The sequence below is a fragment of the Macroventuria anomochaeta genome (genome assembly GCF_010093625.1).
Source record: "Macroventuria anomochaeta strain CBS 525.71 unplaced genomic scaffold BU25scaffold_28, whole genome shotgun sequence".
NCBI lineage: Eukaryota > Fungi > Ascomycota > Dothideomycetes > Pleosporales > Didymellaceae > Macroventuria > Macroventuria anomochaeta.
Genome location: NW_022985389.1, coordinates 346,333 through 361,188, shown reverse-complemented (window position 1 = coordinate 361,188; position 14,856 = coordinate 346,333). Strand labels below are relative to the sequence as shown.

The 14,856-nt window shown below is 52.2% G+C and overlaps 8 protein-coding genes across 8 annotated transcripts; 2 read left to right on the top strand and 6 right to left on the bottom strand.

Moving 5' to 3' along the window:
- Window positions 1-1,019: 1,019 nt before the first annotated feature.
- BU25DRAFT_433235 (general substrate transporter) lies at window positions 1,020-2,882 on the bottom strand (the record flags this gene model as incomplete). Its single annotated transcript, XM_033708762.1, has 5 exons — window positions 1,020-1,297; window positions 1,351-1,781; window positions 1,836-2,201; window positions 2,409-2,796; window positions 2,849-2,882. The coding sequence occupies 5 exons, from the start codon at window positions 2,880-2,882 to the stop codon at window positions 1,020-1,022; spliced, it is 1,497 nt and encodes a 498-aa protein (XP_033559171.1).
- Window positions 2,883-3,526: 644 nt separating this feature from the next.
- On the bottom strand, window positions 3,527-4,926 carry BU25DRAFT_413144 (glycoside hydrolase family 128 protein). The gene has a single exon (XM_033706963.1). It carries the CDS (start codon window positions 4,596-4,598, stop codon window positions 3,615-3,617), a length of 984 nt encoding a protein of 327 aa, XP_033559170.1. The 5' UTR covers window positions 4,599-4,926; the 3' UTR covers window positions 3,527-3,614.
- Window positions 4,927-5,097: 171 nt separating this feature from the next.
- On the bottom strand, window positions 5,098-6,445 carry BU25DRAFT_493286 (60S ribosomal protein L17; the record flags this gene model as incomplete). The annotated part of the gene is made up of 5 exons (XM_033711703.1): window positions 5,098-5,531; window positions 5,581-5,768; window positions 5,921-6,134; window positions 6,214-6,235; window positions 6,441-6,445. 5 exons carry the CDS (start codon window positions 6,443-6,445, stop codon window positions 5,382-5,384), a joined length of 579 nt encoding a protein of 192 aa, XP_033559169.1. The 3' UTR covers window positions 5,098-5,381.
- On the top strand, window positions 6,425-7,789 carry BU25DRAFT_450382 (Fibrillarin). Its single transcript, XM_033709694.1, has 3 exons — window positions 6,425-6,491; window positions 6,687-6,887; window positions 6,935-7,789. The coding sequence occupies exons 1-3, from the start codon at window positions 6,475-6,477 to the stop codon at window positions 7,662-7,664; spliced, it is 948 nt and encodes a 315-aa protein (XP_033559168.1). The 5' UTR covers window positions 6,425-6,474; the 3' UTR covers window positions 7,665-7,789.
- A 111-nt stretch (window positions 7,790-7,900) lies between these two features.
- On the bottom strand, window positions 7,901-8,237 carry BU25DRAFT_347095 (uncharacterized protein; the record flags this gene model as incomplete). The annotated part of the gene is made up of 2 exons (XM_033703135.1): window positions 7,901-8,036; window positions 8,092-8,237. Coding segments are annotated over 2 exons (282 nt in total), but the record flags the coding sequence as incomplete, so codon positions are not given.
- Window positions 8,238-8,610: 373 nt separating this feature from the next.
- Window positions 8,611-9,934, bottom strand: BU25DRAFT_423730 (uncharacterized protein; the record flags this gene model as incomplete). Its single annotated transcript, XM_033708232.1, has 6 exons — window positions 8,611-8,705; window positions 8,792-8,885; window positions 9,073-9,118; window positions 9,300-9,388; window positions 9,467-9,622; window positions 9,698-9,934. 6 exons carry the CDS (start codon window positions 9,932-9,934, stop codon window positions 8,611-8,613), a joined length of 717 nt encoding a protein of 238 aa, XP_033559166.1.
- A 1,084-nt stretch (window positions 9,935-11,018) lies between these two features.
- Window positions 11,019-12,155, top strand: BU25DRAFT_413141 (short chain dehydrogenase). Its single transcript, XM_033706962.1, has one exon. It carries the CDS (start codon window positions 11,214-11,216, stop codon window positions 12,057-12,059), a length of 846 nt encoding a protein of 281 aa, XP_033559165.1. The 5' UTR covers window positions 11,019-11,213; the 3' UTR covers window positions 12,060-12,155.
- Window positions 12,156-12,298: 143 nt separating this feature from the next.
- On the bottom strand, window positions 12,299-14,794 carry BU25DRAFT_346857 (uncharacterized protein; the record flags this gene model as incomplete). Its single annotated transcript, XM_033703122.1, has 4 exons — window positions 12,299-13,288; window positions 13,339-14,431; window positions 14,483-14,529; window positions 14,600-14,794. 4 exons carry the CDS (start codon window positions 14,792-14,794, stop codon window positions 12,299-12,301), a joined length of 2,325 nt encoding a protein of 774 aa, XP_033559164.1.
- Between the last annotated feature and the right edge of the window lie 62 nt (window positions 14,795-14,856).

Genomic DNA, 14,856 nt, shown 5'->3' with positions numbered 1-14,856 from the left:
AAGCACAAGAAGAAGAGCAAGCCTCTTGAGCTTCAGCGTCACAAGGACTACCACGGTGGAGCCGAGTTTTACTCTCCTAGTAGAGTAGAGAAAGCACGCGCACGTGAGAAGGCAAAACAACAAGAGCAGAAGGCAGAGGTGCTCAAAAAAGCAGAGATGGCTAAACTGAGGCACGCCAATAAGCTGTACAAGGAGAAGATTGCACAGGAGAGGCGTGAGCAGAAGTTGAGGGAGAAGGAAGAGCGTGAGCAGCGGAAGGCTGAGAAGGCTCAGGAGGTTGCCGAACGCAAGGCCGAAAAAGAGCGTCAACAGAGGGAGCGCAACACCAAGAAACCTATACAATTGTCCCAAAGAGGCAAGCGCAAGGCCTCAGAGGTTGCAGCACCCAGGAAGAAGCAGAATCGTGGTAGTGCAGCTGCCCGTAGTCGTGCTGCTGCCGCGCCTCGCTCCCCATCCCCTCCGGCAAAATACAACAGCCGCGGCCGCCCAATCAGAGTGCCACAAAAGTTTGAGTGAGGAACTTGTTCATATAGGTCTATAGACTACTCCACCAGAAAATCTCATGATAATAACCATTGTGTGTGGCTCTACAGCCTCATTTTTGGTGGACCTATTTTGGTGGTTCGGCGCATTACGCGAATCCGCGCATTACGCGCACGGACACGGTAACCCAGAAGAGGGAACTGAATAGCCTCGTTACCATGGTCTTGATCATCTGCGCGTGCTGTGTGAAGGATGCACAGAGTCATCCAAAACGTGAAGAAGTTCAGGACATGCCTGAAATCGAAATGGGGAGTGTCAATCAACACCCTTCCGGGCAACAAGACTACTCTGTAGGCTTTGGTTCATACTTGAGCATGGATGGGCCCGCTTAGTCAGCAAGCCAATCTTATTGAACGGCCCTGACGGTACAAAAAGACATACAGAACGGAAGCATGCTTGCATAGGCCTGCGGTTTCGTTCTTTCTTTGTCAAAAAGGAATCGTATGATATTGGTCTCAGCAGCGACAGTATCTACCTCATGCTGTCTTCTCATCCTGCGCCTGATCTCCCTCCATCCTCTCTTCACCCAAATGCATCTTCTTGTCAATATGCGCCTTCCGCGCGTGCTGCTCCAAAAAAACCGTTCTTCCGCCCTTGCTCGAGGAGACACCACCAGTAATGCCCTTCTTGTGGAACAGCAGAGGGATATCCTCGAGAGTAAGGCCCTTAGTCTCGGGGTAGAAAAAGTACACCGTCGTGATGGACGCAGCGTTGAGGAAGGCGAAGACGATGAATGTGTGCCATTGGATATTTCCTTGTGAAAGTCAGTATGTTTCTGGCTTATGGCTATGGGGTATGAGGACTTACCGCAGGCAATAAGAGTGGTCTTTACCACAACAAAAACGAGCATCCAGTTCCACCCGCTGGCAATAGCCTGCACTTTCGTCCTCTTCCTGGTCGTTGCAATCTCAGGGGGGTAGAAGCACGGCACTGGCAGCCATCCAACGCCGTAGAACAGCTGAAACATGAAAATAAACGCTGTGGCGGCGTAGCCTCTGCCCTCAGATACCATCCCATCAACTGTCTTCGACAACAGAGCACTAACGCATACGAAACACAAGCACAGTCCTGCTGAGCAGCCCATGAAAAGTGTGCAGAGACCGAAACGATCCATAAGGAGGACTCGGATGGCTAAACCGACCAGGAACGTGCGTTGAGCGGCGCCACCAAGGATGAGTGAGAGCTGATGGCTAAGACCCATACTGTCCTGGAGGATAACAGGAAGGTAGTAGTTGATCCTGATGAGTTGTTAGCACGAAGCGAGTTGGGCTTTGGCGTAAGAGGCCATGTACATATTGCTCCCAGAGAATTGCTGACCCAGTTGAATGCTGATGACGATGAGCAATCGTCGAACGTTCTGCGTCCCGCCCCAAGAGAAGAGCTCCATGAAGCGGAAAAGCCCGTCATTGTGTTCCTCGTCCAAACCTGACTTGATGTCGAGAATTGTTGCATTGTCAGTAGGGTCGTCAAGTGGTTTGCCTTCAAGAGCGGCGGTGGCTTCTTTTGCCTCTGCGTAGCGATCGTGCACAACGAGCCAGCGCGGGGTCTCAGGTAAATCGATGATCTGAAGAATGAGAAAGACAGCGAAGACAGCCTGGAAGGAGAGAGGAAAGCGCCACTTGAAGGAATTGCTCGAGACGTTCGTGCCATAGTCCATCCTGTCCCGTGTCAGTCACAGCTGTATCTGATTGATTGATTGGTTTAACGTCCTATCTGAGTCTAAGACTATGGAAGACGAGAGGTGCAGTAGCTCCTCTGGTAATGCAAAGATTTAGTTACGAGAGGTTGAGTTTAATGAAGGTACAAGATATGGTGAGGGCTCAGGCCCAAAGTCACAGCTGTATCTATTCCTTCAGCATACTTACCAGTATGCAATAACGACGCCCAGAATCGTGGCCGTTCCTTGCAGTGTCAAGAGGGCACCTCGGTAGCTCGGTGGCGCACACTCCGTAAGATATACTGGTGCCGTACTCGAGTCCATGCTGTTCCCGACTCCTGTGACAATTCGACCCGTGATGAGTTGCGCGATCGTAGTCGAGCTGCCCAGCAGCGCAGCGCCGACGATCATAATAGCACCGCCAGCCATGAGCATGGTGTGGCGACCGAATCGCTTGCCAACGAAGTAGGTGATGATCGATCCTAAGACGCAGCCGATATCGTACAGGGCGGTGATGTTGCCTTGCATATCGGCGTCAGGGTTGTTGAAGTGGCGACCGAAGGGGTTGTCAGCCCCAACGATTCCGCCCATAACACCTGAGATAGTTAGTCGAGCATCAGAAGAAATACAAGCTGGATCGTCGCGTACCTTGGTCGAAACTTAAAAGCAAGAAGCCTGACATGACGCCGCCGTGACAGCAAAATGAGCGTCTTGCCATGAAAGTTATGTTTCCAGAGCCCCATAGTGTCTCAATGCAGACGTTTATGTCTAGAGCCGATGCAAAGTCCTAGTATGTGGATGTCGATCCATCTTCATGCACTCGCGTAGAGACCTTGAGGCTCAGCTCCGTAAAGGATTGCAGCGATGCTAGCTGATCATTCTCCAGATTCGATGCGGCTCACCTGGGTCCTCCACGACAACGTTCGGCAGGCATTCAACCGAACCGCGGGGATCACCGTCATTGTTGGGATAGAGCGTTGCATGTGTAGTGTTCGCGATGTTAGTGCAGCCTGTGAGAGCGCGCCGGAACGTTTCCATGGCAGTTGGCTGCGTGAACATCAAGAATTGGGAACAAAGCCGCACAGAGCCGCCAAGTGGTAGAATACAAATATCACTGAAGGCGTTACGAGGTACGGGTGTCGGTGCTGATGTTGACGAAGCGTAAAGACAAAGGTGTGGCTGCAAAGGTACTAAGCCGGCGCCCCAGATCGTCCGGCTCATCCGGCATGCGCTTCCTGGCAAGTTGAAGCCCCAACCTTCGAACCCTGAATGTATTTACAACATTAAGAGTATGCGGTATCAGAAGCTTAGGGTTGAGATGTCATGTAAGGTGACCGTTCCAATTCTGCTAAGAAACCAAGGGTATCTACGATCTAACGCTCAAACGCAGCCAAAAACAAACTTAAATATACAGTCACAGTATGCTCATCAGCACGCTCACTAGTCCCATCGCCACAACTACAGCCATGTTCACATTAAGCATACCCGCACCCGAGCCTTCACCCTTTTGACCTTGCTTGAAGCCATTGCCCATATACAGTGCACCAAGCTCCGTAAGACCGCCATCGTCGTCGAATAATGCCACACCATCGCCAGTCCACTCATTGGCGTCGTCGGTTCTGAATGCACCGAACCAGGCGTATCGTTCGACGTAGTCGAGGCCATCTAAGTACGGGAGTGTTTGGTTCATCATACCCACCGTAGCGTCGGCAGACTGTTGTGGCAGGCCCATCTCGGTAACCCAAATCTTGAGGTTTGAGTCGTTCGTCGAATTGGCGTTGTAGAATTCATTGAGCGTCCCCAGCCAGCTTGCCAATCCGCCGAAGTCACCATACCAGTGTGCAGCGATAAAGTCTGTTGGACAACCGTTCTCCGGATCGATGTCATAACAAGATGAGTTGAAAGATCTGAGCCACTCCAGGCCGTTGCCTGAGCCAGTAGTCGAAGGATGGCTGATCTTCCAATTCCTTCCACCTTTCGAGCCATTCCTGAAAGGTACGACGTAGTCGATGTACGCTCTTGCTGCATCTTCGGGGCTGATGCTGGACCCGCCACTACTTGTCGTTCCGTCTGGCTCGTTGAACGAAAGCAGATGTGTGCTTGACTTGTCGAGGCCTCCGACCACTTGTTCTGTTCTGCTGTCTTCTGTGGCATCGATACCATGGATCATAGGAATGAACTCGAGGGAGCCAGTAGGAATCAGGTCGCTGTTTGGGTAAGGACTCCAGTTATAGTACCAGGCAAGCGGACTGCTCTCTGATGACAGGAGTTTGTTATCTGGTGCATGGGTGTCTCCTATGAATGCAAACCCCCTCCTACTGTCTTGTGCTTGTGTAGTGGCGAGAAGACTGAGTGCTAGTGCTCCGAGTAGCCGCGGACGATGTTGGAAGGTCGACATCTTTCAAACAGCTGATGTTTGACTTGAGAAACAAGAAACCGGCAGGTGTTCACACGAATATGTACAAGAGAAAGGCTAGTAAGGAAAGCAAGGTACGCATGGGTAAGTCGGATATATAGTCCACTCACGATATCGACAAGGTGCGGCGATGCACATGGGTGTGCTGGGCTTGCGTCATGACGGTTGTGATTCTGAAACTTGGCAGGCGCCGAGGAGCAAGATAACGGCTATCGTCGAGTCAGGAAAGAGGAGCGATTCTCAGCATCATACGACACCCGAGGAGTGCACAGATGTTGCAGCGCCGTAACGGTGAAGTCGTGATGTGTTGTGCGTGCTGGAGGGACGAAAGCTGGTTGAAAAGATGGCTAAGGTCAATGTGTACTAGCGCCATCAGCCAAATTTCATGGGGGATGTGCGATTAGTGACGGTTGCCATCCGACGTCAGGTCCTGGCCGTACAAGTTAGATATAGTTTTCGAGTACTGATGTGCGAATATGCAGAAGGTTCATAATACATTGCATTAAGCGCTAGGAAGGTCGTGAGCATGCAATGGCGGTGCACGACAACGTTGCGTACACATGCAGAGAAAGCGCTGAGTTTGGGAATCAGGCCGTGGCCCTGTTTGTTTATCGACCAGACACCGGAGAAATCGAATTCCCAATCATGCACACATGATGAGTGAGTATGAAAGACCCTATAATTCATCGCTCATTGACTCCCAGACCCTGCCCATGCCTTGTCCTTTTGTCTTCGCTTAAACTTCAACACCTCTCCTGGAGCTGCTTACGCAGCGGTGATGGCCTTGCGGACCTCACGGCCACGCTGCCTGGAGTTCAATCGGCGCTCGACGGTCTGGGCGGACTTCTGGACAACCTCGGCACCCTCGGTGAGGATGAGCTCGATGTGGGAGGGGTTGGACATGTAGGGGTTGATCTATGCGCTGTTAGAGCCGGAGCTGTGTGTGTAGAGTGCTGGTACGTACACGACCGTGAGCACGGTAAGTGCGCCTTCGCTGCTTGGGGGCCTGGTTGACCTGGATGTGCTTGACAATCAAGTTGGCGGTGTCGAGACCTTTGGTGTCGGCGTTGGCCTCAGCGTTCTTGAGGAGACCGAGAAGGATCTCGGCGGACTTGACGGGCCAGCGGGCCTTGGAGACACCGAAAGCCTTGCCTGCGGGAGTCAGCCATTGCCCATGCAAATTTCGATCCACGCAAATGCAGCGCAGTGTAATTCCAAATCCAGCGCAGTCCTCCTCTTCCAGTGCGTTCCAATATCCAGGACCAATCCGTGCATCCTTGCGTGCGAGATGGAGGGTCACTCACCCTGGGCGGTGCGTCCAGTGCTGCCGGCGTAGCGCCTCATGGGAACGGCCTCCTTGTGCTCCAGGACGTTACCGAGGTAGGTGAGGGCGCGCTCGAGCTTCCATCCGTTGATGGCCTGGGCGGTCTCGCGGGTGTTCTTGAAGGAGACACGGAGGTAGGAACCGCGAGCGCGGGCGCTCTTTGCGTTGTCGAGGGTGGATGCTCCGTAACGAACCTGCGGACAGCAATTAATTTCGAATTCGCGAAACGCAGCAGCTCTTCTGCGAGCATTGCGACGGCGGGCGACGACTCACCATTTTGGCGGGCGATGAGGACCTGTGTTGTTAGTACGAGAGTGCGGTTGGAGTCGAAAGGGCAAAATCGCAACTGTGGGCTGGCTCGCTTCAGCGAACTTGCAGGGATGTGCGCTTGGCGCCTTTCGAATTTTGGCGTTAGCGCGGCGAGCTTGCAAAGAAATTCTCGAACTTTGAACTGCGAAGCTCTCCATCGCCTTACGATTGCACTGTCGAGCATCTACAACGACATATACCTTTTTCTCCACACCATAAACAGCAATGGCTTTCACACCCAGGTACGACTCCATCCATGTTAAGGTCGAGCATACCTGCCATTGCGCTGCAGCTGGGATGCGCAGCTAGTTTCTCGAGACGATAGCTGCTTTGTTGCGACAGCTGCTCGAGAAATACCTGCGCATGCTCATATCACTGCGCACTGCACACTGCACACTTTGATCACACACTTATGATGCACAACTAACATATTGTAGAGGCGGACGTGGCGGTGGTGACCGTGGTGGTCGCGGAGGCTTCACTCCTCGCGGTGGACGCGGCGGTGCTCGCGGCGGCGGTCGCGGTGGCTTTGGCGGCGACCGTGGTGGCCGTGGAGGCGCTCGCGGAGGCCGTGGTGCTCCTCGCGGTGGTGCCCGTGGTGGACGTGGTGGTGCTCGCGGCGGCGCCCGTGGCGGAGCGTAAGTTCAACTTCGAGACATAAGAACATGCAACTAATAGTCCGTAGTAAGGTCATTGTCGAGCCCCACCGTCACGCCGGTGTCTTCGTTGCTCGCGGAAAGGAGGATCTCCTCGTCACCAAGAACCTGACCCCTGGCGAGAGTGTCTACGGCGAGAAGCGCATCAGCGTTGGAGCCGAGAAGGCCGAGAACAGCGAGGATGCTGCTCCCTCTGCCATCGAGTACCGTGTCTGGAACCCCTTCCGTTCCAAGTTGGCTGCTGGTATCCTCGGTGGTGTCGACAACATCTACATGGGCCCTGGCTCTAAGGTCCTCTACCTCGGTGCTGCCTCTGGTACCTCCGTCTCCCACGTTGCCGATATCGTTGGCCCCGAGGGAACTGTCTTCGCCGTTGAGTTCTCCCACCGCTCCGGTCGTGATCTGATTAACATGGCCACCCACCGCACAAACGTCATCCCCATTGTCGAGGATGCCCGTCACCCCCTCAAGTACCGTATGCTTGTCGGCATGGTCGACTGCATCTTCGCCGATGTTGCCCAGCCCGATCAGGCCCGTATCGTCGGTCTTAACGCCGGTCTCTTCCTGAAGGTTGGCGGTGGTATCGTCATCTCCATCAAGGCCAACTGTATTGACTCGACCGCCGCACCTGAGGCTGTCTTCGCCCAGGAAGTCGCCAAGCTGAGGGAGATGGGCATCAAGCCTAAGGAGCAGCTTACCCTCGAGCCCTTCGAGCGTGACCACGCCATGGTCGTTGGTGTCTATGAGCGCGCCAAATAGAGGGTTGATACGATCTTGTTGTTTTGTTAATGATGCATGAGCATATACCTGTACTTCTGGGATGGGATCGGCGTTTGGGGGCACCGGAGCTCACACTATTTACCAAAAGGCTTGGATGAATCTCTTTCATAACGTTACTCTCAACTCTGCATCTGATTGTGACCTCACAAACTCTACATCTCGCATCGCCACCTACGCAACAGACCGAAGCCCTTCTGATGCGAACACCTCTCTACTCACCCACTCTTCTTCGACCAACCCCAGATGAAATCACAGCTCACACCACTCAACTCATTATCAAATCTATTTTTCGTAAAGTCGCTAATCCCAGGATTCGTAAATCGGATAGCCTTGCCACGACAGCTGCGATCCCTAGTCTTCATCAGCCCCGTACCTTTCAACAGGGATTCCAGTCACTCATGAGTACAGCGTACAAAACGTCCCTTCGTCCGGCCCAGCACTCGATACGTTGTTGTCGAACGCTTTTTCCAGGTTGTAGCATCTTCCAATGGAGAGCTCGATGTTCTTGCAGTTGCCGCCCTGCGCCTGCTCGGTGCATACGTAGAGGTGGGTTTTCGAGTCGGCGCGTGTTCGGGTGGAGAGTTAACCAATGTGGTGGAAGTGAAGAGGAAGAGCAGGGTGAAGGCGAGTGTGAGTTGCATGTTGGCGATCTATGTCAATGTTGAGGAAACAGAAAGGGTCCAGAGAGAAATTTGTGAGGCGGAAGAAGGGAGAAGAAGGTTGAGGTAAGGGAGTGATCTTGGAAGCATAACACGGTGTTCATCGACGACTCAAGAAGGTGGGATCGCTGGAACAATCTCATTGAAATTGTCTTGCTGCTATATACTAGGCTTAGGTATACGGCATCGTTTCGTGTGAGCTGTGCGTGGCGTGCAGCGTCTGTCGCTGTCGCCATCAATCAGCAACATCGATCTTTGTTTTCCCATCAGATGACGGGACCGTGGAGCACCTCAAGGCCTGGCGCATTCGACGACGAGAGCGGTGAGCAGCGAGGAGCATGCCAAATACCATACCACCACCCTAAAAACATTAGTGAAGAGTTTCGCCGAATACAGCATACACTCACCGGAACCAGAGTTCAAGACGCTCCCCTGGACTCCACATACCCATCTGACCAACAGGTCCGGCAGCAAGATAGGCAATAGGCAGGGGAAGACCGAGCAGGAGCCGGTTTGTTGTTTTAAAGTATAGGTTGAGGCCCTGACTGACAGCAAAGGCTGGCGCCGCCAATGATGCACATTAACCACTATGAGGTGTAAGAGGAAAGGTCAGAAAGGGCGATCGAAAAACTGTTGACTGCCACCAGAAGTAGGGAAGGTGCAAGCGGGCGCTCAGGCAAACGGTGCTGCGGGTCAGTGCCATGATCGTGACTTCCTCCGAAGCTTACCAGCGTCGAGCAAACGGGCATGGTTGAGACATCGTAGCCCTCAACACTACTGACGAGAAAGCAAATTCGCAGTTATGAAGCGATTATATGGCTACTTATCGCATAAATGCTCTTGAAGCAACAGCATGTATCCTATAGATGACAGTGTCGTGCGCCACCCTCCAATGTAAGGTGTTCGACAAGTATGACGACTACAGCTGGTCCGATTTCCACATCACAGATCAGACCTGGTTTGTTCCGTGACTTTACGCTGATACTCTTTTTCCGACAGTTCGTACATGTGGCAGAGGATCATGCCAACAATCCCCATACCAAGCTGTATAATTTAGCGAAGGTCAACAAAGCGACGTGAGGATACTCACGAGCATACCAAGAAACCACATCCATAGGATACCTTCATTGGGCTCGAACACCCTTTGGACCCAAATGCAGCTGCACTGTATAGTAGAGGCACCATCGGTAGAATGAAGCCTTCGTGAACGGACGGGTACCCGGTTTTGACTGTGTTGACAGCGCCTATGGCGCAGAAGACGTTGACCCTAACAGTAAACTATGTTACGTTTCATCAGGTACTGAAGTCCTTCAGGATATGCTGAAACTATACCAGAAAGCCAAAGGTACATACGAGCCAAAGTCCGAGCTTGTCGACATTACCTGCGATGCGGATCCGGATGATAATGAAAGCAGCCCAGGCGACAAGGACGGTAGCACTCATAACCACAAAGGGTATGCGAGTCACTGTCATGGTGTGACCGGTGACTTCGGTATCCGTCATGTCGAGCTCTGTATCGTATGCTTTAGTCTCTGTCATTTCGAACTCCGCGTTAGGTATCTGAGTGTAAGGAGGCGTGGGGTTTTTCATGGTGAGAATAGTGGTGAGAGCGGGAAGTGATGGGCAGAAAAACAAGAAGAGGCGATATTTTATCTATGCGACAGGACTCTCAGGGGAACTTCAACCGTGGCTCGCGTCCGTGGCGCAGGCGAGTGCATTAACAAAGTTTGGATGAGGTGATGACCAGCCAGGCTCACTGTGCGTAATCAAGCTCCTTCAACCAAGAGCTCAAATGTGGTTCAGCGCAGTTCAATCAACGTCATTAAGGGGATGACAATACTGGGTACCTCCAGGCATCGCAAAGCACTTGCTGTGTAAAACATCAGTATCCATTGAAATCTTCAAGTAGATTCATTGAAAAGCATTCTCACCATTTTTGATTGTCTGGATGGCTACATATCTGCTAGATTTTTCGAACCACGAGAATAGGTACTCTCCTGCAGGCGACGATTTGGTGTGCATGTCTTCGCTCTACTTGAAATCATAAGTGTAACTACTCCAGTCTCTCACACCGGAGACTCAGCGCTAGCCTGAGTCTTGACTTTAGCTTGATACGCTTCCTCCATCTGAGAATTCAGGAAGGCAAACAGAAGGCCAATAACAGCCATGCCGGCCTGCACATGTAAGCAGAGTCCAGCTGAATGCGTCATATTGTATAATTACTGGCAAACCTAAGAACCAGATTCCTAAAACGCTATCCTTTGAGTCATACTTCACATTGGCCCAACAAGCGGCCATGGTGTACAGAAGGGGAACGACTGGAACAACCCATCCAAAAGGAATCGACGGAAATTCTTTGTTGATTGCCATCGCAAGCCCTCCTGCACAGCTGATGTTGACAAAGAGGGCAAACCACAAACTGTCCGTAGCATGCTAATGCTACGATTGAACGAACTTGTCGTCGTATTCGAATCATTTGCAATCAGTGAAACCAGTCCTGGTATCAAAATTGGTTCGTTTTACTCATGAGCTGATATTTTTGTCGCAGATGTCTACTTCGTAAATCCTGACCGAGTGCACGCGCTAGCACTAGCGCGGTGAATGGACGATGTGGGGTGCATAAGATCGAACGATAGACGCATCATCAGCGGGCTGAGGAATCCAATACCTTTGAAACCAAAGCTTGAAGATCGATAATTTGGGTTTCTTACCCCTTCCTTATCGTGACTGCTCGAAATTTTGAGAATTGCAGGCATGACGTCAAGCGTACGCACGTCTGAACCCACGGTAACACCCCGAATATCAGTTCGCGATTCCTCCAAACCCCACGCCCCAACTTTCCCCAACTTCAAATCAATCAATCTCGACCATGACATTCCAAGCACCACCCAAGAACATCATCGTCAGCGGCGGTGCCCGCGGCATTGGCCGCGCCATGTCACGCATGTTCCTCGAAGCAGGCCACCACGTCTTTATATTTGACGTCGACGAGGAAGAACTCAAGCACACCACCCAAGTGCACCTAAAAAATTACTACGAAGGCAAGAGAGTCGACTTCGCCATCTGCAACCTGCGAGACGTCGAAGACATCCGCAAGAAAGTCACCACAGCAGCCGAGAAGTTCTTCGACAGCCGCATTGATGTGCTCGTCAACAACGGCGGCATTGCGTCTCCGCAGTGGAAAGACGGCAAGACGATGGAAGACAATAGTACCTGGGAAGAGTGGCAAGCGTACATCGAGACGAATCTGAGCGGTCCGTTTGCCATGAGCCAGGCTTGCATTCCGTACATGAAAGCGCGCACCCATGATCGCGAGAAGGGTGCACATAAAGAGCAGGGAGCCGGACCGTGTATCATCCACATTGGCAGTTTCCGTGCACACCAGTCCGATCCAAATCAGGAGGGGTACGCTTCGAGCAAGTCGGGTTTGTTGGGCTTGATGCATTCGATGGCGATCAGTCTGGGTGCTTTGGGCATCCGTGTGAACTTGGTGGCGCCAGGTAGGATCAAGGTTGCGCACGAGTGCAAGGAGGGTGACGAGGCGGGGACGAACTGGGAGGAGCAGGTCAGCGAGAAGGATGTCGGCGACCACCCAACGAACCGTGCGGGTAGGCCGAAGGACGTTATCGATGCGTGCTTGTGGCTGATCGAGGCTGGTTTCGTGACTGGTCAGGACATTACGGTCGATGGAGGAGCCTTGAAGAAGAAGAACTGAGAGTTGCTGGACGATTTCATGACGTGACGGCCTTTCCTTTGTAACAACACATAAGAAGTAAAGTACACGTACACTCAAGAAAGACGTTGATGCCAGATGCCATGTCTTTTTATTGAAATGATTCTCTCGTATATTTCTCATCTTCATATACATCTAACATACAAACTCAGGGTATCGTGCGATGAGACAAAAGCGACCGTCTAGCGGAATTCTCCTTTTCGGTCCACCGTTTCCCAGTCTTAGTTTCCGTGCATCCAATACGCCCCATCAATACCCGAATCTTGCGCCGCACCCGTAAAGTCGTAAACGTTGCTCATTCCATATCGTGCGTCTTGCATATCGGGTAGATTCGTATCCCACATCATATCATCCCAAAAAAAGTTTAGGTAGTTTGGATCGTTCATGTTCGCGTTCGGCCAGTTTTGCATACCGGCAGCATTGTAGTCGAAGGGATCTTGGCCCGGCTCGAGGTTCGGATTTAGAACGTTGAGGTGCGAGTAGTTGTTCGGCATGTCGTATGCCTGCTGTTGCTGTTGCATCTGTGGTGTTGGAGGAATCGATAGTTGTGGAGGTGTTGTCTTCTGTGCCTTGTATGCCGTATATAGCCTCGCTACGGCATCTGCACTTCTTTTGGCTGCTATGCTCCAGTCTCTTACTCGGTCGAAGAAGGCTAATGCTGTTTCGATGCTAGCCTTCCAATTTTCGACCTCCTCTGGCTGACTCGCATCACTGAATAGGGACACTAGAGGCACCATGCAGGCCTGGAAGCAGAACCAGACTGCATTCCATCCAGAGATTAGATCAGGCATGCAATCTCTGTTGAGCTCCTCGATGGTAGTGCTGGCAACTGTCCGACACTTCTCAACCGCGGTCTTCTCCTCCGCTGTCAAAGTAGCCCACGTGCACCTTCGGAGAGCCGTGGTTAGCAGTACAGGCCGGTGTAGTACGATTCGAATATTTTGGAAGCGCCACTTCATAATGCATCGTACTCGATGGAGGAACTCCGGACATTGCTCGTCATAGTTGGACAAAATCGACGGAAGCTCCTCGTGCCACTTCAAGATCTGGGCATCGTATGCAGCTGTCTCCGGATGTGGGAGGAGAGGTGACTCGACCAGCCGATCTTGTATCTTCGTAGCGATCGCACAGAATGTGGATGCATGGGTGAGAGGCAGCAGTCTCAGTTGATCCATGAACTGCGGGCTGTTCGGCATGATAATGGTCGGCACCTGCCAAAATGTCAGTATGAGCTTCGATGGTTCCATCAAGATTTACTCACAGCGTTGGCAGCTGTACCAGGCTTCATAACCGTGATTGACGGCCCCATTCGACCCAAAGACGGTCTCCCGGTCGTTGTAGATGCCCATGCATCGAGACAGAACAGGCTCCACCACATCCGTCGCCTCATCTCAGGTGAAATAGCCTCCTCCTCTTCAGGTGGCGCTAGTTGTCTGCCGGTATCGCTTCGCTCCGAGTACTCGCGATGTAGACCTAACGACGTAGCCATTCGGAGGGTTCCACCCATGAGCGAATGCGCTTCGTTCGGCCGGTTGAGGTAGTGCATGTAATAGCCGCTCATTATGGCTAGAGCTTGCAGCACTTCAATGTTGCCGCTACCAAAGGACTCTAGAGACATGTGTTTCCGTGATCGGTTGAAGTATGTGTAGTGTGCTTGATTGTCAGCGGTCGATGACGCCAATGAGCCCACAGCAAATACGATGTTCAACAATGCTAGCCATTGGGAGTCTGTTCGATTCCCGTGCAGGTACGTAGCCCAGAATTTGCGTTCATCGATCAGCGGAAAGAAGGGGTGACATCGGTCGAAATAGCTTTCGATAAGGCTTTCCCCCTGTGCTTGCGAAGGTAATGCTAGTGGGTGGTTGTTTGTGAGCTCGGGTGGTGGAGAATTTGCTCGGCTAGGTAGTGCTGTTTCTGTTTGGTTGTTATGGCTGAGCAGCGGTCGTGCTTGCGGTGCGCAACGGACAATGACCTTTAGCGCTGCCGTAATTGAGGATATCCCAACGTACGATGACAGCCTGTCCACAGACATGGAAAGGCCGTTGACATCATCCGATATCCCCTGCACACGAATTTGGTGCTTTCGTGCTTCATCCCAGTAGGGATCCTCTGGTGGTGCTTGCTCCAGCGCTTCCAGACTATCGGCGCCATCTGAGCCGGTATGAATCTCTGACATAGCCTGCGCATTTGCTACGGATGGTGATGTTTTTTGAGTGACTTCAGGAGAGGTCAGAGCGAGCTGCAAAAGTTCCTCTCGGGAAAGATTTGCTAACGAGTCGAGCTGCGTTGTCCCCAGTAGCTTCGTCAAGACACTCTTATACAGATCAATGTTACTTGACAATTTGTCAACCAGTCTGCGCACCATCAGTACGTATCGACCAAAGAGCGGATTATAGAAGACTCACTTGCGGCTGGGTACGACTCGCTGTGCGGGTTTCGAATAGCTGCATGCCTACGTCAATGTTAGCCTGAGGCATTCCAAACGAGTCACAACTTCGGAGCACATCGACATCGAGGCTTACTTCAGGGTGTTGGTACCACTGGCACTGTCCGCAAGGCTGCGTTCCATCACAACGTATCTTCCTCCGTCTGCACTCAACGCATGCGTTGCTGGTTGATATCCGCCGCGAACCAGTTGACCGTGTTGGTTTTCCGGCAAAGTCACCCTCGCCTGCGGGTTGTCGCTGCCCCGCAGACGAGTGGAAAGTGTGGAACATGCTATAAACCTTCCGCGTCGCAACACATTTGGAAGGTCAGAAAAGCATGAGTGCAGCAGCCA

What these genes read in the sequence shown, in the direction of transcription:
- BU25DRAFT_450382 (XM_033709694.1), top strand. An exon ending in GGCGGCGCCCGTGGCGGAGC is followed by an intron (nt 6,888 to 6,934) that starts GTAAGTTCAACT and finishes AATAGTCCGTAG; the next exon opens with TAAGGTCATTGTCGAGCCCC.
- BU25DRAFT_413141 (XM_033706962.1), top strand. Translation starts at nt 11,214, where the DNA reads ATGACATTCCAAGCACCACCCAAGAACATCATCGTCAGCGGCGGTGCC.
- BU25DRAFT_413144 (XM_033706963.1), bottom strand. Translation starts at nt 4,598, where the DNA reads ATGTCGACCTTCCAACATCGTCCGCGGCTACTCGGAGCACTAGCACTC.